We start from the raw sequence: 25317 nt of genomic DNA, 5'->3' as shown, positions 1-25317 counted from the left end.
CGATTCGCACGGGATTAAGATCTCAGACAAACTCCGCAATTATTACAAATTACTACATGTCACCAGATAATACTAATCCCGTGCGAATAGGGTTTAAGACTAAAACTTTGAAATGGTGATGGCAAGAAATATGTAGAGCTTCTCTCTGGGATTAGATGGTGTCTTCCAAACGTAGTGTGGCAACACTGACAAACGGGCTATTTAAGACTGTTTCACATTCCACATAAGCTGTTGAGTTTGGACGAGAGCAGTCGGTCAAAGAGACGAATGACTCACAAGTTAAGACAAGTATGTAGAGCGGTTCTGAGGACAGCTGGGACCCAGCCGCACCCTGATACTGGCCCATTACAGCTCCGCACAACACACAGTGCACTTACACTTGATTTCTGTGGTATGTTTAGGGTGCTTTTTTCCACTCTTTGGAGGGAAGAGAATTTCGGGTGGAGCAAATACTAAACAGGGAAACCAAAATCAGAGATATTATGTTGGGATTTTAGCCAAAATGGACAATTTTCCTAGTGTTGCTGCCGATGACAGCTGTAGGCTATAAATTAAGAAGTGTTTATGAAAAAACATACACAACATTGAATGTCTTAAATGTGGGAAAATAGGAAGATTTACACTGAATGGCAAATTAATATTCACTGATCTGATTTGAGGAATGGGGCAACATCTATGTCTTATAGATATCATATAACTATCGCTACTCGCTGGAATCTTCTCACACGGACAAGGAATCCTTTTTTTTCTTTCGTTCTTTCGTGTGTTTTTTTACACATGGTGAAATTGATTAATTTAATGTGAGCCGTAAACATTTCGGCCATTGGCGTTCACAAGGGCTTTTGAAATGTTTGTACCGCTTTTCGATATCAGTAACTTGTTTCTGTTGAAGTGTAAGACCAACTCCTGCTAAACGAATCTACTGTTAGGAGCACAAAAGTTTGAGCACAGGTGGGTTCTGAGTTCCCCATCGGTGTAACTCACGTTGGCCGAGCTGTGCCTCTGGGACTCTCTCCCGGATGATGCGACAGGCGTCGTACACCATGGTGGAGGGCTCGAACTGCATGGTCTTCACCACATTCCCCACCCCGATCTTCAGCGACAGCGCCACCATGACTGACACTACGGGACTGTGCCACTGCTACTCCTGCAAGACAAATGCACACCACACAAACCATCAACACTCTGTTCAGGCTAACATGATGATGCTAAGGATGCTTAAGATGATCTAATGCTCACTTCTAAAAAGCATCACTGATGTTTGGTTTATATACACTACGGTGGCATGGCAACTTCAGCTATCATGCAACCGAGTTAAGAAACAGATTGCTGTGCGTGTCTAGTAACACTATTAAAAAACAATTAAGAGTTCACCCTGTTGTGTAGATTAAATATTTATGATTTAAAATATTTAATGTAAAATAAGCTTATATTGTGCTTTCTTGCCATTGTTCTGTTGCTAATGCAAATAGGATCTGTTAGATGTGAGAAAAAGATACGGAAAGGCTGAACTTCCCTCTTGCAAGGGGATTTCACTCTAAGAGTTTACCAGAAACAAGGAACAAAGTAAGTCCTTTTCACTTTTACTCAAGATCTATTCTAAAAATCAGTCAAGTTAGGCAAAGACACACTGTCACATGATCATGTAAATCTACTAATACTATTAAACATTCTACGTGCTTTGCAAGAAACCAAGTCTGTACACCAGTAATGAAATGAGATGCAATCCCACAAACAAAACAGAGAATCCAAATCAGTGTGAGAAAACAAGCGTACGAGTCTTCTACGTGAAGTCAATGTCCAGTAAAAAGAAAACAGAAGTTCCTGTTGTGTTAGTCTAAATAGTCTTTCTTGAAAGAAAAAAGCTACAGGAACGCTGACAAAGATATGATATGAGCTATATGTCCAAATCTTTGGCTAATTCGAACTGTTGAGATAAATATGAGCAGTCATTGCATGAATTTAGATATAAAGATGCAGGAAGTACCGTCAGAGCAGCATGAGTTCCTCACACCAAATGTATAAAAACAGGAACCAATAATAGGTCAAAACTAAAACTAAAATAAATAAAATTATACATGTGTAGCATTCTGGCACACATTATGGCAGGGCGATAAGAACCAACAGTCCGATGACTCCCATCTCACCCTCACCATTTTCAATATTATGAAGCTGCAGACTCGGAGCCTGCATCTACAGTCCCCCACCGAGAGTCCCGCATTCTCAGACCCCTCATTTTTCGAATACAGCGCCTCCTGCTGTTCAAAAGATCGAATAACACCCGCACACAGAGTACAGTGCACGCTTATCCAAATGCAATTAAAAACAATAGGATGCAATATTACGGTCTTCAAATAAATTATCCAATAAATATTTGCGTTCCCTGCTTAATGCAGGTGCCAAAAAAACTCATTGTTACTGATGGAAGGGATACAATTACAGATTGAACTATCTTCTGAAAAATAGTCTGTGATATTTTATTGCTACAATGTTTTTTTTTTTTATATATATATTTTTTTTATTCAAAATTCAAATTCCACTTTTTCTTTCAGTTCAACCTATAATGGTCTAATTAACATTACCATGCTAACATAACAAAATCTGTTTTTTGATATTTTGAATGCGAAGCAAAATAAATCAGAATAGACAAAACACCAATAATAAACAATTCAGTAGGCTACTTTATTTAATGATCACCTAAACATCATCTTACTGTAAAGAAAAAAAGGAAGAACAAACTGTGTTCGTGACTTTACTTTTCGTCTTTAATTGCATTAAAAAAACTCATTTATAAGTCGCTTTGCATAATCATAAAATGATACGTTGCTGGAATCGGAAGGGGCAACTCCATCGATGTATGGTGTACTGGATACGATAGCACATGTCTTATGATCTTTCAAAAAGAAAGAAAAAAAATTCAAATTCATGTTGCACTGCTCTGACTGTAGAAGTGTCCCTTGAGATGTTTTTGAACTTTGGACAACTTTGTGGGTTTGAGATATATGGGGGCACAAAATGGGCAGTAAAAATAACTGCAGCATTTATGACATATAAAAAAGTCCGAGGTTAAAGGCTAACGTTAGCTATCAAAATATTTTCGGGGTAAAGAGGGCGAAGAAACATAACGGCTCAAATCTTGTTACAAACTACCTTTACAAATATTAAATGGACTATTCTTATGTTGTATCGATTAGCTAAATTAGTTTTATTAAAAAATAAATCAAACGAGCTATTACGATTCTCTAAATAAAATTGAAGACAGCCTACTCACGTTTTGGCTTAAGTTCTGTTTATCCGATACAATTCAGACGAGGGGTCTGAGAATGCGGGACTCTGGGTGCAGGGGGACTGTAGATGCAGGTCTCCGAGTCTGCAGCTTCATACTACTCACCATTTTAGGCACACCATGGGTAAATGAAACTTTGCGGTTTGTTTTGGGATTGTGAAGTCTTCATGGCAGAGGTCGGGGTTTCACCCGTATGTCACCAACAATAAATTGTAGTGATGAACCAAAATTCTGGCAATCGAACATTAATTCTTAGTTCTTTGGCAGAAACGGTGATGATGGGTACTTCTCGAGGGGAGTGATATATTTTCATATATATATTTCTAACCTGTTGTCAGTATTTAATGCATGTTTAAATAAATCTGTCATGAAATCAAGTTAACACCAGCCATAATTTAAATATTCATGTTTCAACAACGAATTAGAGTAGAACCATAATTATATATAAAACGCCTTATGTGTAATTTAAATGTTTACATAAAACCTAAGTGTTGATTACTAAATAAATTGGATTAGTCAATTGATCAATAAATGTAAAACATTTAGCTAAAAAAAAGATGTTTCTTTTTGTTTCTGTATTTTTGTAAAACATTTTTTATTAATTTGGTCCACCAATACTAAACAACAATAACTATTTGTAGATTTTCACAGTAAACAACACAAAAATTAAGCAAAAATAAATCACAAATATACTGTGCAAGCAATTGCAATTTCCGTCATTAGAATTAGCCATAATTATGTAGGGTCTCTGGTAGGGCTGTTGGAACGAATTCCGAAATTCGAATATAATTCGAATATTAAAAAAAAAAAAAAAAAAAAAAAATCAATACTATTCAAATGCAAAAGTTACTATTCGAATATATTGCTTTTATATATATTTAAATATATATATATATATATATATATACATACTTGTGACCAGGTGTAAACAGCCCCTTGGATCGAGTTCTTATTAACAATAGGAGACCGCGCGACTAGCTTTCGCTTGGCACATTGGCAAGGTCTCGTTCACTCCCTCTCTGCCATGCACGCGCCGCGCGCTATGTATGTTATGCGCGGATTCCGGGAGATTTTAACTCATTTGCGGCCATCAGGGAGACGCTATCAATATGCGGGAGACTCCCGAAACTTCCGACGCGATATGACGATCACATCACCTCAGATCTGAGCCTGTATTCATGAAGCCAACGCACCGCAATCTATCGCAAATCAAAGTGAAAGTAAGTCGCAGACGCTTAACACTACAATCTTCATTAAAAGTAAAGAAATGAAATGTTCTACCAGGGCTGTTGTCGCTCTCCCTTATTGCTGTCTTTGCTGATTTTGAAATTAGCCGATGATCAATAAAATGCAGCTCATATCTGTTGCTTTTGGTGACGTGCACTTCATTAAATCAGTATATAGCGCAGGAATTGAAGATGGGATTTATATCTGTTTTGCCAAAACACATTTATGTGACCAGGTGTAAATGGAATCGTTTTGATAAATCAGATAGCTATCCGATCTGAGAAAACGCATGAAGTGTCCAGGTGTAAACAGCCCCTAAAAGTTTATTGTAGTAATGTTAGATGTCCCATCTAGTGGGCCGAACGTGCAACAACAACCACAGGCTATAGTGACATTGACGATCCATAGGAATGTGTAATGTCGTAAATATTAATAATAGGATAAATTTGAGCATTTAATATTTGAATATTATTTGAATATTACATAAAATAAAGAATGGAATTCGAATATTATAGAGGAAGATTGACAGCCCTAGGATCTGGACTGTCAGTTGGGACACTAAAGCAATTGACTCACGTCTAGTAATTCACCAGCGAGCACCAGGAAGTCTGTTCCTAATGGCATTCATTGACACTTTCATAGCGAACGCGAGTTAAAACAAAACCTTCCCCCATTCTGGCAAGAAGGAAAGTTGCGTACACCATACACACACACACACATACAACCAGGGGTCTAGCCTCAAAGAGATCACTATCTCCTCAGAGCCAGGCAAGGCGGCCAGAAAGCTCACTCCAAAACGCACACACATAAACAGTAGGGGTGTGACGAGACGCATATCTCATGAGACGAGACGAGACGAGACACGAGATTTGGTTCACGAGAACGAGATGAGATTTTTGTCTGATTTTTCAGAAATCCTCAATGACAAAATTCATGACCAGGGAGGTTCTGTTTCTGAACTTATAATCGGAACACTAGAACAACAGAGACAAACACACCAGCCTCGTTTCTCTCTACCCAACTTTTTCTGAACTCACCGCATTAACCCAATAACTGCCGGTGCAAAATAAAACAGCTTTGATTATAGTTGCACTTGCACTTGTTACCCACACGCGCAGTCGTGTTCAGCAACAAAAGAGAACCATATATGCAAGTATTCGTGTTATCAAGCTTTCAGAGCATTAATATTGTGTTTTCCGAGTTGTCTTTCAAGGTTTTAAGATCTGTAATCTGCCACTCTCCTTTGGGATCTCTCTCTCACTCATTCCCTGTTTCTTTCACTTTCAGTCTCTTTCCATGTTTTGTCCGTTGTTGTCTGTTTGTATATACATCTTATTCAATGTAATGCAGTTTTTATTTATTAAAATACATTATATTCATTTGATTGACTGTCTCTTGCTCATATGCAAGTTCCTTTAATGTACAATCCAAAGCTACAAACTTTAAAAGGTATAAAAGCACTAAAAAAAATAAAAGTAGCGGGCTAGGTTGTCTTTCCAGGCCAGAACGATTGCATTTCCTGCGAGTCTCTAAGATGATTTCTGTGAGAATTGACAAAGATCGCATGTTTGCATAACAAACGGATAATCAGATCACAAATGAATTCCACAGGGGCTATCCTTAGAGTTGATATATGATGATAATTAATATTTTGTTATTATCCATTTTGATTAAGTATTGATAAACAATTGAGCTGTATATTATAGTCTACATATGCAATTAATTATAAATATTTGTGGTTAATTATCTATGTACACATATGAATGCAGATGCAGGGAACATATTATCCCTTTTTGGGGGATTTATTTCTGGTTATCTGGTTCAAATGAATAATTATTAATTATTAATTGTTCCCCAAAACATATTCCCCAAATTGCCCAGAGAGACTCTACACAATTAGAAAAAGATTCCACAAATCCACAAAAAAAAAAGAGAGACTAATTGTGAAAGTTACAATCCGTCACATAATACACAAGACCTGTTCTTTTCTTTTTTGACGTCCTGTATTCCATGATATATGAGTCCTTCAAATCTTCATCAGATGGTATTTAGTCATATCCTGTAAGGTTAAGCTTTAAACACTGTCACCAGTGGCACAACTCAAGCCTGAACAACAGTGTGACCAGGCAGTGTTGAGGTCAGCAGTGTTTACGAGCTGTGCGAGAGGACACGCACATTCCTGAGGAGGCTGTGTGTGTGTGTGTGTGTGTGTGTGTATGCGCTCTCACTGGGACACACTCTTCTCTCTGGGGAGAAGACTGGAAGTCTTCCAGCAGCCCCATCCTAGCTATCCTAGCTGTGTGTGTGTATGTGTGTGTTGGGAAGGAGTAGAGGAGGGACACTTTTCCACATACTTCCAGCATTCCCTTCATAGCCCAGTGTAACGCTCCTCCCAAAACAAGGTCTTGTAAAGGAAGGAAACAGCGTAATACTGATATAACAACATAAAGCTACTAGGAATGTGCAAAACATGGCTAGGTTCTCTGAACAAGCTTGTGACATGCATCATTTTCATAACACTATAAATTAAATTGCAAACATGAACACTTTTCCAAAGAGTTCCTCAAACACTCCCTTATCAGCTATTCATGGAAACCCACATATTCCTGTTCAAAACTCACTTTTTGACAGAATGTATTGTCGGAGGTGGCGGATGTTACACAAGCACTACCTTATGATGGTCAGTGATGATAAAATAAAAAACAGACATAGATGATAAAAAAAAACAGAAAAAGAAAAGGGAAGTAACTGCGGATGTACCAACAATAAAAAAAAGAAACGTAAAGAAGCTCAGAAGGAAAGCAGGCTGTGTCCTGTGGAGGATCCACCAAAAACTAACCATATTGGTTTCTAAGATCACTCTTTGTAATATAAATAGTTCTTTCATCTCCCACAGTACTGTAATGTCTTCCGGTAATCTTTAATTAGTGCCATTTTTTTAGCAAACATGATATAAATATAATATGATTTAACTACATATGTAATAAGTTTGATTAAACTGAACTATTGGTAGATAAATGAGTTCTGGGATTATGGTTATTGTTAATAGTATGATTTTAAGAGGTTTGCTCAGTTTAAAGAACAGCATGTGTGTGTGAATGCCTGGACTGAAGGAAATGAAACTGCTGAACAGGGAAGTCTATTAATGAAGTGTGCATGTGACCAGTCTGAGCTCTACTCTATTCTATTCATGACATCCTTAATTATTTATTATTTAATAAGTAATTTATCATTTTATCATTTAAAGGGTGTTCACCCAAAAATGAAAAATCTGTCAGTAATTTCTCTCCCTCATGTTGTTCCAACCCCCAACCGGACTTCCGTTCATCTTCAGAACACAAATAAAGATATTTTTGATTAAATCTGAGAGCTGTCTCACTCCTCCATTGGCTGAGAGGTCATTTCATCTGCCGGTGCAGCAAAGTTAGTAAAGACATTGTTAAAGTAGTCCAAGTGACTACAGTGGTTCAACCTTCAGTTCATCAAGCGATGAGAATACTGAAGATGAACGAAAGTCTTACAGGGTTGGAACAACATGAGGGAGAGAAATACTGACAGAGTTTTCATTTTTGGGTGAACTAACCCTTTAATACTATTATGAAATAGCAGACGTGGTTAATTTTATAGAAAGGGAAACAAATGTAAAATGAATAGAGGGGTGGTAATATATTTTGTATTTCAGTCCGGAAGTTGAATGATCAGGGAAGGTGAACTCAGGGTAAGATGAAGGTAAGACGAAAAAAGAAAAGAAAAATCAAAATCCAAGGTTTGGAAATATTTTAGAAAAGATGATGCATCAGAGCCAGGTAATCTGCAAAACCTGTCAAACTATCATTGCTGCAAAGCAGAGTATTAAGGGCCATTCACACAGAATGCGCTCATGCAATAAAACCAAGCGGCAACATTCTAATCTGAAAGATGAAGCCTACCCCGGAAGTGCGATAAACTGCAATACATCTCAAATCCGCTAGAGGCCGGTCCCAAAAATCCATAAACGTCATGTTATAATGTCCGTTTTCACAGCATAAATTCATATGTTTACAGTTTGGTCCCATGGACTTTTATTGTAATCTTCAATATGTTCCGCGTGCCTGACAACTGTGAGGGGGGTGAATTTTTTTTTCTAACTCGTTAGTTTAGATCATATTTAGAATTAGATATAAAACGTATGACAAATAAGGGCGGTTAACTTTGATTGACAGCTGATAACGGGCTGCGCCGAGTGAATTTGACGTCTCGGCCATGATCTGACACAACACATTATACCACCTCTGTATCCTTTCTGAAACTTTTGAATTTTGTATTTCCCAAGATTTTTTCAGTATGGCACCGCCCATACCCCCCATAAACAGCCTCAAACCCGTTCTTCAGAGAGTCTATGGGTGACGTCACAGACGCTTTGTCCATAATTTTTACAGTCTATGAGTAAAACACACGAGACGCAGGGCTAGAAACCTCTGTTAGAGCTCAGTGTCATGCACAAGACAGTCAGTCTAGCATGTGTACATAGAAATATGTATAATAATAATAATAACATTCAAGAATTCAAAAATTAGGCATTTGAGAATTCAAAAACGCATAATTGACAACTCATTTCTCCAAAGATATGGAGCCTGCAAATATCCTCAAAGCTGGCTTCCAAAGAGAAAATGATACAGAAGAGTATGCAAGGAAATGTTGATGAAGGCTTTTATTAGCCACAACGTGTCGCAGTGTGGTTGTATGTCATTGTTTATTTATTATAAATAAAAATTACTGTTTTTTTTACTCTCGTAGCACTCTCTACAATTCTTGCTTTAGTTAAGGAAATATTTGTGATTTCAAATATTGAAAATCACAAAATTGATTAGTTTTCTGTTGTCCATATCGCACAGTCCTACTGTGAAGTTGTGTTATAGTGCATTTCATGCTCCTGTGCAGCTCAGAGTGCACACGCACACACTCACACACACTGAGCTAAAGATACTAACCGGCCCGGACCGTGTGAAAGTGAAGCGCGAGGAGTGTGAAACCTCAGCGCAGAAGAGTCAGAACTTAGTCAGTGACAAGGTAAGCTGAAATGGGTAACGAACTGAAACATGCATTTTGCACACTGTATTGTAATTGAGTAAGAGGAAATATTCATTTCTATAAGCAGCGTGAACCCTGCATGAACTAAAGTCGCATCCACTGCAAAGCAAGTACATCAGTACAGATGCTTTTATGCTTTATACAAGCTCTGTCAACACCGCCTCTTTTAATAGCATTTTAACATCACATCCAACGATGGTATGGCTATGACATTTCCGCTATTAAATTTAATATACATACAGTTATGATTTAATTGTCGGTTTAGTTCATGTCATGGTTCATGGTTAAAAAAAAACACTCCCATTCCCCACTACCATTTCATCACACACTTGCACCACGGTTAATCTAAAATCTGACGACAAATCAATAAAATGGCTTGTTGAATAAAAACAATGCATAAAACAGATTCATAAGTTCAAAACAAGAACAGCTTTTATTTGAAATTGACATTAGCTGTAACAAAGTAAAAAAGGCATATTGTCACTTTTGATAATTTTAATGTCCTTGCTGTATAAAATAATTACAGTCACACTTTAGTTTAAGGTCTAATTCTCACTATTTACTAGCTATTAACTATGAATTACTGCTTATTGATAGTTAGTAAGGTAGTTGTTAAGTTCACTGGGTGGATATATGATAAGGCTATGCAGAATAAAGAATTAATATGTGCTTTGTAAGTACTAATAAACAGACAATATCATAGTAATATGCATGCTAATTGTAATCCTTGAATAGATAAAGAATGCTGGAAGGCTCGCAGCTCATACCGTATATATGCTTAGTTACCGTAGTGTTGTCCAGAAATTTAGTGTTACTGTTCTTATTCATAAACAGTGATGTGTCGGTCCAAAGATAAGTAGTAAAGTGTTTGCCATTTCAAAACAGAAGCAGCTGTGGAAAAGTGATAGACTGATGAGCGTGAGCCGAGGACCACATGAGCACTGTCACTCTACACCACTGATAACAGTCACAGCGAACACTAAAATAACTCATTCCTGTTCCGGACTGCCACGCATTTCACAATTACAGTAAACTCGCACAATTACCACCAGACACTTTTGAAGTGATCTAAAGTAACCCAACCCTGTGATGGACTGAGACAGACTCAAGCGTCCCGCGACTCCTTCAGCGGACAAGCGGTTTGGAGAATGGAGGAATGGATAAAATAACTCCTTAGGCTATGTATATGAAATCATACAAACAGACCTTAGTCAGGGTAGACGCATACATTTTTCACCAATGAAAAAGGGGGCTTTCGCTCCGGGTAGTTGTAGGAGCTCAGCTGTAGGAACGAGCCGCCAGGGTGATTCCCAGAGAACTAATGGTTCCTGATTACGTTAGGAACGTTTACCTGGTTGAACAAATGGTTCCCAAAGGAACGTTTTCCTGGTTGCATTCACACCGCCAGAAGGAACTGTGATCGCGCTCGTTGTTTGACTTCCTAGTTCCCAGAGTTAGAGATTCCCGTTCCCAGAGTTAGAGATTTCCCGTTTTTTAAAACCTTTATAGTACCGTTGTCATTATACTGTAGTTTTCGTCCTTGGTGTAAATGGATCTTTATCGTCTTTACAACGGCATGTGCTTTATTAAAGGTTGTAGATCACATACACATTTCCTAGATCGACACAATTTATGTCAATCATCTTTACAAAACCTCAACTTTTTGAACAACCACCTTTTTGAAGAAAAGCAGAGAGGAAAACAAGAGTTCATTTTGAACATACAGATATACCAAATCGATTTGAGGCCCTGGGTGAAAACACCTCGTGTACAAACATGTACTATGAGAAGCATTTGCGCTGCGAGGGTTAAATTAGCGGTCTGAACATCCAAACATGTCTTTAGACAGCTCTTCAAGCTGCTGTCTCCATGTTACTAACCACTGACAAAAAAAAAGACCAATCCGAGACATGATTGGTAGAGAGGGTCTCCTTCTGACACAAAACCTGGGAAAGTATGCTAATTGTGATGTAGGTATGTGTCCCTGAAACAGCTGTTGACCAGCATTCATAAGAACAGCCCCTTGAGAAAGGTAACGATGACACGCACTGTGTCTTTAAGGGGACAAGACAAGCCCTCACCTGTCTGAAGGCTCATTGCCTGAAGAGATAACTGGTCCTGAGGCCGAGGGTGTTGACAGCTGCCGTCAGAGCTCAAGAGATCCATCCACACTCACACCAGCTCAGATCACACTATAACTGGGCCAACTGGCCTCTGTTTATTTAGTATCATTTAGTCCAATGATAAAGCCAACAGACAGAGGCACAGTGTGATTAATGACCAGCTCAGATCTTGAACTACTACAGCTCAGCCTACTGGTGTAAATCAAGTGATAACTTCAGAGATGACCAAAAAGATGACCAAAAAGGGAAACACATCATTTGTAAATGGTAAATAGATTTCACAGACCGAATGGCCACCAAAGCACTTTACATTTTGCCTCACATTCACCCATTCATACACTCATTCATACACTCACCCCCACCGACGGGGGTGTCACCCATTCAGCACCATCCGCCTTGTCGGGAGCAGCTGGGGTTAGGTCTTGGACACCTTGAAACTTGGTCAGGTGGAACCAGGGATTGAACCACCAACCTGCCACTGCCGTCCCAAGACGGGCCCTATGACATCAGCAATGCCGTAAACTGAGGGAATCGTGCAAATTTTACTTATTGTGCAACGCAGGATTAATAAATGAATTACTTAAATTAGTACAATTAGTTCAATTGAAACATAGACTTGTGTCCGTTAATGTTAAAAGTTCAAAAAGACTACTATTGAAATTTGAGTTTCTTTACTACACATACTCATAAGTACATGTGATGCTTGTGGTGTTTTCACCGGCTTTTTACCGATATATCGGTAAAAAAAATATTTGTATCGGTATCGGCCTTCAAAATCCTTTATCGGTCGGCCTCTAGTGAGAATTACCAATATGTTTGCACTGAGGCCATGTGTCTACATTTTTTTTCAGTTGAGACGCTTTGCTTGTTATGACACAGAATATCCGTGAAAATGTTACTAGCATCTTATCTCACACATATTTTGTCTCTGTGTTTATTCTATTTCAAAATGTCGATTAAATAGAGAAAAAATATTTTCTCTGGCTCTTGTTTTAAAGTACTTTGTTCCGTTATGATGCTTGTTGTCATCTGTTGACGTTGTACGAGCAGAATGGGACGGTTGGTCATGTGGTATTAATCCCGCCCCTCCTCCACTGTAATTGGATGGCTGGGTAAAAAGCGACAGTGATGAGGGCTGTGTTTTAGCCAAAGTTGAACACTCTTCAACTCTTGGCGACCGGTGAAAAATGCTGGGCAATCAGTGCTTCAGCGAGAGAGAGAAAAAAAACGCTCAGCGCCTCGTTGCGCTCATGCCGTTTATAAACGCGGCGCTCCCATTGAAAACAATTGGAAGTCCGCCACCTGCGTGAAAAAACAAAACAAAAACGCTTTGGTGGACACAAGGCCACAATTTCTACAAAACAGTTGGTTATTAATTAATTAATTTTTAATAATTTTATAATTAGACCTAGAAAACCGACTGCGCTTTTTTTGAAAAATATACAAACAGTCAGTCTCACTTAACATCCTGTTTCCCCCCAAAAATAAGATGCATTACAAAAGTAAACTGGGTTATGCTTTTTCAAGCTGACTTTATCAGATGTTGAACAACCCATTCCTTGCACAATATAATGAGACTGGAGACTAGAGGCACCCGGTGATGTTTCTGTGGTGAATATTCCCAACAGCTCACTTCCTGAACGAAACCAACACGTCTAGAGCGGGAGTGAATCTCACTGTTGACTCGTGTGTGTGAGTAACGGCTGAGACATCCCTTGCTTAACTTTAGAAGCACAGCAGACGTGTGTGACGTACTGACGTCTGGAAGCAGACAAAACACACAAATACTCCTGAAGAATGATCTTTTCCACATGCCGGGCATTTCCATCCCACTTCTCATGGTTCATCAACATCATCATTCTTTAGTCTTCTTTCACTTTTCGTACAGATCTCAATAAATCAATTGCAGTCCTGATTTGGTTTGGCTCTCAGCGTGTGCCGTCTCTCAGTGGGGAATGCAGAGCAGTAGAAGCTCCCGCTCGAGCCCAGCATGCAGTGATGTCATTTCCTGTTTCAAAGGCTCATCACTGCCATAAAAGGGAATTTCTGCATTCATTGAGCATGTGCTCACTCACTCACTCACACACACACACACACACACACACTCCAGGAGCACTGCATCCTGTGCAATTACAGCTGAGCTCAGGAAGGGAGGGATTGTTTAGTTCATGGAAAAGCATGGAATACAAATCACAAGCAAACACGTATGAGTTCAACTTCAGACACATTGTGCAAAGGAACGAAATGCACTCACTGACTTATTAAACGTAGGCAATGACTTGCATTCAGTTGTCTATTAATATTTCTGCACTCAAGACAGTCTATATAACTCGAAGATAACTTCATAGAGCACATTTACAATATCCTAGCACAGGTCAGTCACTTCTTGGCTTGTGCTTTATTGTTCTGGTGATGTTCCTTCCTGTAGTTGAACCCTCCCGGTTTAGACAGACGCAGATGAGGAAGTTCCTGACCAAAGCTGCAATTACAACTTCACTTCCACTACGGAGACGCAAAAGCCCCAGACGGTTCACATAAACACGAGTATCTGATATTAAGACCCAGAAGTAACTTCCTGATCAACGTCTAGCTGTACTGTTCAATGTAATTACACAAATTCACATCACTTCTCATAAAACCTCTTCAGTTCCACAACAGATGCTAGTCTAATTTACATCTTTGACTTTTTGTTTTATTACTAAATAAAATATTACAAAAACAACGTCACTATTGTAATATTTCAGTGTAAACTAAAAATACTAAAGTACTAAAGTATTAAAATGATATAGCAAAAATTATTATATTTAACAGTACAATTGTAAAATTACAATACTAATATTCATGGTTGTCTTGAATTATCTTCAGGCATTACACTATCAAGCTTTTATTTTGGCAGAAAATGTCAGTGAGCCTGTATAGCTTCTCTTCTGTTTATAAGTGTTTCTCATCACAGGTTAGGGAAGATGGATGTAAATGTGATCAACCCACAGCACATGAACACACCAGAGACACTGAACACACCAGATCACGAGCTGCACGAGTGCACGTACACAGTGAACATCTCTGATGTTGTCATTGGTGAAACATATCACACGTCCCTATCAGTGCAAAATATACTACATCATATACAAAACAGCATACGAATATGGATGCACCAAAATATAAAGTTTGGCACCAAAGATAGCTGATGGTTTTTATGTTATAAGTAATAATAATAATAATAATAATATGCTTCAATGGAAGAAAAAAAAATATTACAAAATATAACAAACAACAGAAAGGAATTGGCATTAAAATAGTTTACGGTCTGCTTCTGAATTGGGTGACCAATTGAATCCCTAGTGAAGTAGAAACTGATCAGGCTTGATCACTGTTTGACAGGCTTGTTTCACACACCACTAATGTAAAACACATTCTTACATGTGTTATTTGACGCTTCCTTTCTCACGCTCCCGAATGCATGAGCGTATGTTGTGGTATGCTAGTATTCGTTTGGTTTAACTCATAGCTACCCCATGTTAGGTAAAGTTATGATGTGTGGTGCGACACACTAAAGCCAGGCCTCTTGATCATCTGAAATCTCCAGTGTTAGGAAAGTTTACTTTCTACATGAACTAGTTCAAAGTTCAGTTCACAAATTTTAAAATGATCTAGTTCAGTTCATAGTTCATACGTCACAATTTTAAACCAAGTTCACGATTCCAAAAAATGAATTAACTAGTTCATAGTTCTTTTTTTCCATTTGTTGCTGCCAGCTATTTTTTTTATTATTATTATCACCACATTATACAACCACATACAGTACAGCAATTATTTTATCGGCGGGGAAAGTTTGCACAGAAATGTACGATTTTTCCCATCCTCACCCACCTTCTCTCAAAACTGATCATACGATATGACGCCTTCTCGCTGCTTTGTCGACTACATTCTGCTTTTTTTTTACGCATGCGGCGGCCGCGGTGCGACACTGATGGCTGGTGTTGCCAGATTGGGTGTTTTTTTCACTTTGAATTAAGCCCTGTTTACGTGTGTTTTATCTGGGTTTTTGCCTGGAAGGCTCTATAGAAATCTGGCACCTTATTGAACGAAGTTAAACTGAGAGAGCGCGTGTTCACAGACACCGGAATGAACACGTTCACAGTAACATTGATCAGGCAGTAATACAGTACGTTCAGTTCACGGTCGCCCAAAATGAATGAGTTCAGGCACAACACTGGAAATCTCAGTCTTTTGATGTCACAGCAGACAATGCAGGACACCAGATCACGGTCACAGATCCTGTAATTCAATACGTCTGATTGCTTTAGTCAACGTGACCTCTCTCAAACACACACTTCCTGCAGGACTGTAGTTGAGCATGTGCAGCAGAGAAGGGAAGGATCGACAGGAAGGTCAAAGGTCATTCTCACAGACCTACAGGCTTGAGTCTTAAAAGACTCACAGAAACATACATGACTTAATGTGACCTCAGCACTAGCTCTAGGTGGAATGGCAGTATAATATATATTGAATGGCAGTATAGGAATGGCAGTATAATATATATATATATATATATATATATTCAAATGATTCACCCTCTAGATGTTATTCTGCAGAAGACATATTTGCGCAGCTATCTTTGGACAAGACCATTTGACATTATATAAAGCAGGGAACTACACTGCGACCAAAATGGTCGCATATGCGACCTTTTGAAATCCCATTGCGACCCTAATTTTTAATGGGTCGCAAATGTATCTCTGACTATTTTGACGGGTCTGGGTTTTTTTTTTTTGTTTCTTTCGGGTTGTATTTAATCTTCTAAAACCTGTCGGATCGTCCGCTTTTTGTCCCGCCAAAGCCTTTTTTGATCGCGGTGAGTGTTGTAGAGTAGAATGACTGATGCGTTTGACAGGGCGCAAACGAGCTGAGAGAGAGAGAGAGCGCGCCCTGGCCGCGCGCGCACTATCACGTCTTCACACAACACAGGCGCTGTCTTGCTCTCTCTCTCTATCGCGCGCATATTATTCAAATGACATGATAGTAAAAGGTTTGTGTCTTTATAATAGGCATGCTAATCATAATCATATAGGCTACCATCTGAGCCTGCATGGCGGCAGGAAAAAGACGCAGAGATGTAAGACACCGTGTCTCTTCCTTACACCAAAGGTAGATTTGCGGTCTGGTGTTCGGCTGATAAACTCTGCCATGAGCTAACTAATTATATTGCTAGCGCTGATATTGACATCGACTTACGTTATATGATCACTAGCAGTTTTTTAGACTAACGTTAGTTTTTTCATAATCATAATCGCGTGATTCGCGTCAAGACACCTGATTGGCTAATACTACACACTGAAGATAAATTAAATGTTTTATTAAATAATTACTGAAAATATCCCTCTCTTCTTCCCACACCCCAAACATGACATACAAAATGTTGTGGAACAGAAACAACCAGAGATATATTTATAAGCTATCATTTTATTGTCATCACAGCTTTCCAACAGTCCTGCGTATGATTCTACATTGATTAAAAAAGAAAATCAAATGTGTTTTAATGGTAATTATTTTATACGGAAATCATGCATTTATAATTCAGATGAGAATAAAGTTAGGGTTAGTTAAAATTAAGGAAAACAAATATATTGATCTGAAATATTGCAAATTAATTTTACATTCATTCAAGTTCAATTACCAAACATATATCAAGGTCATTTTGTCTTTTTATTAATTTAATTAATAAACTAATTATATAAAACTATTGTCAGTGCACTACAAATAAACTGGTTCCTTTATTAATAAAACTTAAACAACTTAAAAAAATACGAGGCTTAAGACATTTATAAAAATGCCTTCTGCATTTTTGTTTTGCTTTTCACTCCATTGTACCGAAATCGTACCGAACCGTCTGAATGTCTGAACCAAGGTATGAACCCGACCCAACCGTGACTTCTGTACCGTTCCACCCCTAATACAGTTTCATTATTATTCATTACTATCCAGAGTGCGGCTTACTATAAATAATTTGTGCGACCAAATCATGTTTTGCGCCAGTAACTGAAAAAGTTAGTAGCGCAAGTGCCACCAGTGGAAAAGGTTAGTGTAGTTCCCTGTAAAGTCAATTTTAGTTGTATATAGCTTTTTAACACACACATTCTTTCAAAGCAGCTTTAGGGATTCATAATATTAATGTTTAGATTACCATATATTAAAACCTCAGTCACACAGGCTACAACATTTGCATGCTGTGTTTGACTACTCTCATATGTCGAACAATTTGGATAAATAAATGTGTAAAATAACACATGTTAAAGGGGGATTGACTCACTTTTTTCATTTTAAATAGTGTGTAATGTTGCTGTTGGTGCATGAACAGTATCTGCAAAGTTGCAGCGCTGAAAGTTCAGTGTAAGCAGAGATATCATATTTTAAAAATCAGGAAGTATATTGCCTACAAAAACAACTGGATTGGGACTACAGCTGGGTTTTAGACGTCACTAACCCGCACATTTGCATCAACCCTCCCTCCGTAAAATGCAAAAAAGGGCATGCGCATATTTCTGCTGCTCGTCGAGTGTGTTGTGTTCACGCAGCTGTCAGGTCTTCTGTGTTCGAGCTTCCCACGGACGCTGTATTTCGTCAACAAAGGATATAATTTAAGTTTGATTAGGTTCCTGAAAATGACGATCGTAATCTAGCTCTCTGTGCTGCGCATTTTACGGAAGACAGCTTCCAGAATCTCCACGAGTTCAACACCGGATTTAACGAGAAACTGTTACTAAATCATGAAGCAGTTTTGTAAACTTATTTTTCATGTATATATGTTTTATGGCGTTATTTTCGATTTGATCAAGAACGTAAACTTGCCAACGCTGTTTGTGTTTAACATTAGTAGACAGTCAGTTGCTATTGTTGCCAGTCAAATGTAGCAAATTATTATTCAGAAACGTTTAGTAAGAGCCGTGTGTGGTGAGGTTCTGTTTGACTCTCTTCATCGCGGCTTTCTCGTCTGATTCTGCCTCAAACTGATAAACTGCAGTTCGACACATATTTACATCTGGACCGGAGCTCATGACATGCACGTTTCGCCCGTAAAGGTAATGGGCGTTAACCCTCCGGACAACGTGAGCGACAGTTTAGCCAATCACAACACACCGGGCCAAACTGTGTGTTTCTGAGGTAGTGGTTTCATAGAATCAGGAAGTCGACCGCTTGTTCGAGGACAGAGGAGAGCGCGGCTGACAATAAAGTAGGGATGGGACGGTATGAAAATTTCATATCACGATTATAGTGTCCAAAATAATCGTGATTATCAATATTATCACGGTTTTGTTAAAAAATTATGAAAGTGCTCAAAAAGAACTGATGCTCACACTGAAAACATTTCAACAAGTTTTATAATTAAAAAACTCAACAAACAACAAATAAAACGAGCCTCTCTATGCAGTTTTTTTCTGCAGCAAGATTCTATTCTATGGCATTTGCTTCTTTATAATGCCCGTCGTCAATAGCAACACATTATTACACAGCTCACATCCATATCACAACGGACGCGCGCTCTTGTTTCATTCAAATACAACTTGCCGTCTTGCGTCTCCGGTTTTTGATTGTATTGCAAAAATGAAATCAGAGTTGATTTATTGCTTACAGAGTTTGATAATATTGGTGTGATATAGCTTGTCTGGACGATTGTTTGACAAAATGAATTCATAAACAGGTAAGATTTAAAACATTAGCTAATCTCCTTATCAATTCAATATGGTAAAAATAAAATCGGTTTAATACGTGATGTATCTATACTTTACTATCCCTTAAATATCACTCTTAATAATAGTCTTGTTTGAAGTTGTTCGTTCGTCTTTGGCTCAAATCCACTTGCTACAAACTTTTCTTCGCGGAAGCTTCACGTCTATTTCAAGTGAGTGACATAAAATGTTTCAACTCAAAACAACATTTCGTGCCCAATTGTTTCCCAGACGTAGTTTTGGTATTAAGGTCAAAGTTAACTCGCCTTGCGTTCGGGTGATGATCACACAAGACAACTCGGCAGATTTGAAGTGTTTCTATTGCAGTGACTTTTTGTTCGGCAGACAGGGTGACCATCCTCGATCAAGTTTCCCTCAGGACTTTTGTAAAACCCAAAATATGACCACACCTCAGATTTGGTCCTCTTAAAAGGCTGAAAAATCTCCTGAGCACGGTCACTGCCTTTCACCATTCCTTCTCGAAAAGTAATTTTAAAAAATATTGCGTGCTGCGCGCCTGCGTCAGACTGGCCGACAGGATTCAGTGAGTTATAAAAATCGCGATAATCAAACACGGTTTTAATGATAATTAAATTTTAAACGATAATACTAACCGTCAGTACATTTTATCACGGTTTATCGTGAAACCGGTTATCGTCCCATCCCTACAATAAAGATGAAGTTTATGAAAAATAAGACTTTAAAAAAAAGAAAAACCACAAATACATGTTATATTGCACCCCATAAACACAATCATGCAAAGAAAAAAAGCAGTCAACCCCCCCTTTAAGGGATATTGTGAATATTTGGCTCGTTATCAAAACTGAAACCAATACTAGTTTTTCTTGTTTCCAAATGTTTAACCCTTAATGAGTGTTATATTTCAAAGGTTCTCTAATATTAATAATAATTTCTTTTCATGGGACAGCTAGAAATGTGCACCAGGAAATGTGTTTTCCAAAATGATTCTCTGGCTATTGATGTCTACTACAGTAAATTTGTCGTTGTTTGTCAAGAATTTGATCAGAGATGAGGCCATTTGTCCACACATGTATTCTTGTCTATATGGTCATGTACACACACACACACACACACACACACGCCGCTCTCTCTTCACTGTACAGTAGGGTCCATAATTGCCAGTGTTCATATTTGAATCGCTGAATCCATTTGAATCTTAATGACTGAATAATTTGAACAGATATCACTAGTGGAAAGGCACATTTCCCACATCATAAAGAAATTAACAATTCAAAGACTTCAAGGAAACATTAACAAAAGACACAAGATTGAGAAATGGGAGTTTCCCCAGCTCATGCAATTCTTTCCCCTTGTTGTAAGCATTTCTTCACCATGACTTCCACACCCAGAGTGGACAGTCCCTCTCAGAGACGTGATCGATGATCTATCCCAGCATCCTCTCTAAACCACAGCGCTTTCAACAGCATCTCCTCCCAGATCTGGTCTCATAGACTTTATGGTACATCACCAGCTGAGGAAAAGCCACAAGACATAAACAAGAGAACTGCGAATGAAACCTACATTCTCTCGGGCAACACTGTAATCCAGGAAAGGCCGCGGAGACGCGACAGGCGACACAGTTGCATGTCGTGCACTGCATTTATCAGACGAATACAACTGCAAATCAATAACTCTAATGATGTGGAAGTGAAGTTCAGAGCAGGGGATGGGTTCATTAGGGGACGTTACGCATAAATGCCTTGTGTCTGCAAAGCTTGCTGGAGCATTTCATCATTTTCAATAGATTAAACAGATCCTTACAGTCAGAGTATGAATTCATCCTCTGTAAGTTCAGAAAAATGTCTAAAAATAAGCTTGAGAAGCACAGTTGGTGTCTGATTAACTGACAAGGGCTTCAAGTGCTTCTGCTTAAAACGTTTACTCTAAATATTATAAATAATGTCATATTTAATGTGATGATTCGAAAAACTAAAAGTTTAAAGGTGTAGGAACACCTTGCAGCAAACAAACACTTACTTACTTAAAAAAAAAAAGAAAACAAATTTCCTCTATAACTAGTAGATTATCAGCAAATGCGCACTTACTTATCCATTTCCACTCCCTAATAAATGGGAAAACAATAGGAAGTCACAAAGTCCCATGATAAACAAACATCTTCAAAGTGTGACTGAATTAGACAGAAAGCAATATGAAAGCATATGCTAGAAGAGCAATGGTACATACTGTATTCTACACAGGAGTAGAATTATTTGCAAGTTGTTGTTTTTTGCACATTAATGTTGTTAATAATAATAAAAAGAATCTGCATCTCAATTCAAGTTCAGTGCTGTACTGTCAAATTTCCAATAAACAAACATGTAGCCTAATATAATTACTGCACTTATTAACGCAAAACAATAGTAAGAGTCGAGTCAGAACCACGCGTCTTTATACAGTCCTATTGTGATGCTCTTAACAGTTCAATGTGGACTATAATTCAACAGTGTGTAATGTGAAAAGCACTAAACGAATAAACTGACTTGAGTGATAGCATGACTGATGTCTTCATGTAGCTGTACTGTTATGCCACAAACACATGCTGAGGTGCGATGTGAACTAGCTGTGAACTCATAAGTCATGGCCACTGCTAACATGCACTGTCTGTGGAGTCGAACACTTCCGAGCAACCGTTTAACCATGTAGTGTCAAGTGTCCGTGACAACCATTTCTATCTTTGTTGGCAGGCTGCAGCGCCTCAGATCTGACGGACATGTCGGTTCAGTTCAGGATGAGTCGGCTGTCATGATAACTTTGCATGTAATCTCATGTATGTGGGGCAGACAGGGTCTGATGGCCCGTTAAGAATTGGTTGTGTGAGTGTCACAGCGGTCACATACACTAGGGCTTTGACTTTTGCCCAAAAATCATATTCAAAGTTTGTTTGTTTATTAATATTCAAATATGAATTATTAATATTTTGACCATTAAATTATGCGACGCTAGGGCTGGGCTAAGGTGGCTTAAAGGAGTAACTCACTTTTAAAAAAACTTTTGCTGATAATTTACTCACCCCCATGTCATCCAAGATATCCATGTCTTTCTTTCTTCAGTTGAAAAGAAATCAAGGTTTTTGATGAAAACATTCCAGGATTTTTCTTCATATAATGGACTTCAATGGGAACCAAACAGTTCAAGGTCCAAAAGACAGTTTCAGTGCAAACTGCAAACTATTCAAAGGACTTTAAACGATTTCAGAAGATGAAAAAGAGTCTTATCAAGCGAAAAGATCGCCCATTTAAAAAAAAAAAATAATAATAATAAGTTAAAGTTTTATAAGCTCAAATGGTCGCCTTGCTCTGTTCTGTGATGCGCATTCGAACTCGTTTCTCAAAATGAACGAATAAAAATGAAAACTGTAAATTATTAGAGTAAAAACACAAGTTAATGTAAAAACTGCCTTATGTTCAGTTTACATGTTTTCATACAATGTGTTGTGTGTTGATTATTATATCTAAAAAATAAATAGGATCTGAATTTAGGTTAAAAACCTAGGCTACAACCTTTAATATTTTAGTAATGTGCAGCTCCCTATGTAGTTTACAGCATTAGCAGATTTTTTTTTTAATCCTTGTGAAATGTTTAAATGTAATTGAATTAATTTAAAGACAAAGACCATTTTTTCATTAAACCACTGTTTAAAAAAAAAGCCATTTTAGCTTTTTAAACCGAACCGAACCGAGACCGAGATCAAAACCGTGGGAAAACCGAATCGTCAGTTATGTGTATCGTTACACCCCTACTTTTGAGTGACTTCCAAATCTGACGACGGCCACGTGGACCTTTTCCTCCAGTGAATTTTAAATAGAGAATGTGCAGGGCAACTCCTTTTCCTCGATTTACTGAAGATTATATGTATAACGCATTTGCAGATTCACATGCTAAAACATTGAGCATCTGGCTCGCTCATTGGCTGTGCTGCGGCACTGCACATCCAATGGCGCGGGGGCGTCTCTGAGGTGCGACCAATGAACTTAGCCCTACGTCATTACACGATATTCAGTCGGTCACATACCTTCGCAGGGTTTCAGACATGTGACATGACTTCCACCAATTAGATGCATCACTGTGGGATTGTTCAGGATTGTGGGTAATGAAGTACTTATCCAAGACATTGCAAATAAAAGGCATTAATCTTAAAACAAGGTTAGTGCCCCATGAACTTTTGGCATTTATTTGAGCATATACAATCGCTTAGTACAGCCGTAGCTGGTTTTAAGTCTACCATGTATGGTTACGTTTTTATGGCTTATATCTCAAATGTCAATGGAGAAATTGTATTGAATTTTTACTTCCGGCACCGGCTGTGGGCGGGACTGTGATGCTCTATCGAACCGTGGGCTAACGGAATTGTTGCATTCCTAATTCCCACAGTGGTGTGTGAGGTCTGAGCATCTGATGACTTTTGCAGGAAGGCTGAACATCTGTTGGCATGTAATCTGCAGGACAAATCCAACGGCTTTAATCTTACAGGACACATTAGCACATAATAGTTTCAACTAATACCAGAATTATCACATAAAAGCAAGTCCGACTTTAAAAGGCCTGAACCAATGTGAGCGCAAATATTGATGTGCTGTGTAAAACATAGTTTAAAAGATGACATGAACAGTAGTGAAACAACAAGCAAATGTGAATAAAGAAAATTACCTTGACAGACAGAAAAAACTAATTCTGACACAAAGAAAAGCATAGTGTGTGTAATCTGATCCTGGTTTAATCATATTTAGTGTAAACGGAATGTGATGACGATATCTTGCAGATGAGAGCCTGTATTTACAGTTGATGAGAGGCGCGTGTCGCTCTTATGTGTGTTCAAATGCTATTGTAAAGAACTAGCACTGTATAGTCTATGTTTAGCACTGCAATAACCTGGAGTGGGAAAACACAGACTCCAGATAAATATTTTTTTTTTTAAATGAAATCATGGACGACTGACAAACCTTTAATATTTAAAGTTGAGAAACACGTTTTACTACTGTGTTACTGATAACTAATTATGCTACACACTCACTTTGTATGAAAAGTACCAAGTTGGTTATTAATGCATTAAAAATACCTTTTGTCTTGGCTGTACACACACACACACACACACACACACACGTTTTTCATTCAACCAGTAAAGATATCCGGATTTGTCACGTGACACGTCTGTTTTTATTTTGTATTAGTGTTTTTTACTGCATTTTGAAGATAGCAATGCCACCAAAACTCTTCACTCAGTCCAGAAGCACAACGCATTTATAGGTTAGAGGATTTCTGGACCACTCACACAGCTCTGACAAAGCCCTGGTCAGCTGAGCCAGTGACACACATTCATAACACACTGAGAATAGACTTCGGTTAGGGCCGTCTGTGGCTCTACACTCATGTTTCGCTCTCTGTATGCTTGCTTATAGCCATAATGTTGTCCCGGTCCCTGTGCTGTGCCCCACTAAGGTTACATGTTAGCCTACTCACACTTTTAGTGGTGACTCACTTTTTTCTGTATACAGAAGCAACTCCACATTAAAGCATGTCATTTTTTCAGTGCTCAAATTCTTTCTCCTATCCCAGCTTAATTTCATAAGACTTTGATGGGGCTATAAGCAAGCCACTCTTAGATTCAGTTTTTCCACAGCCAGGCCAATGCGAGCTAAGGCTAGCAATGTGCCGGGCGGGGCCAGTAGCCTCGGTCCTGGAGCCACGAGGCCAAAGTCAAGCTGTGTTTCCACTGTCAGGGTCGTAGACCCACAGCGCTGCCCTAAAAAAATCCTCAGAGCCTGGGACACACCGGGCTGACGAAAAATTGTGCTTCTCAATTCATCCAGAAATGTGCAGCTCTAACAGCTAAAAGCAGTTTTTAAACCGGCGTTTATTGTTGCAG

The 25317-nt window shown here is 38.5% G+C and overlaps 1 protein-coding gene across 2 annotated transcripts in view; it reads right to left on the bottom strand.

Annotated features, from left to right (window-relative positions):
* tln1 (talin 1) overlaps positions 1 to 25317 on the bottom strand; it is a 113103-nt gene that overhangs the window by 75659 nt on the left and 12127 nt on the right. For both annotated transcript variants that reach the window (XM_089126421.1, XM_039677036.2), the window contains exon 2: positions 985 to 1147. In XM_089126421.1, the coding sequence (XP_088982547.1) occupies positions 985 to 1114 (130 nt within the window). In that variant the 5' untranslated portion in view covers positions 1115 to 1147. The remainder of the gene's footprint in view (positions 1 to 984; positions 1148 to 25317) is intronic.

The sequence above is a fragment of the Pimephales promelas genome, chromosome 23, assembly GCF_988280905.1.
Source record: "Pimephales promelas chromosome 23, fPimPro1.hap1.1, whole genome shotgun sequence".
NCBI lineage: Eukaryota > Metazoa > Chordata > Actinopteri > Cypriniformes > Leuciscidae > Pimephales > Pimephales promelas.
This window is presented reverse-complemented; position numbering and strand designations above follow the sequence as displayed.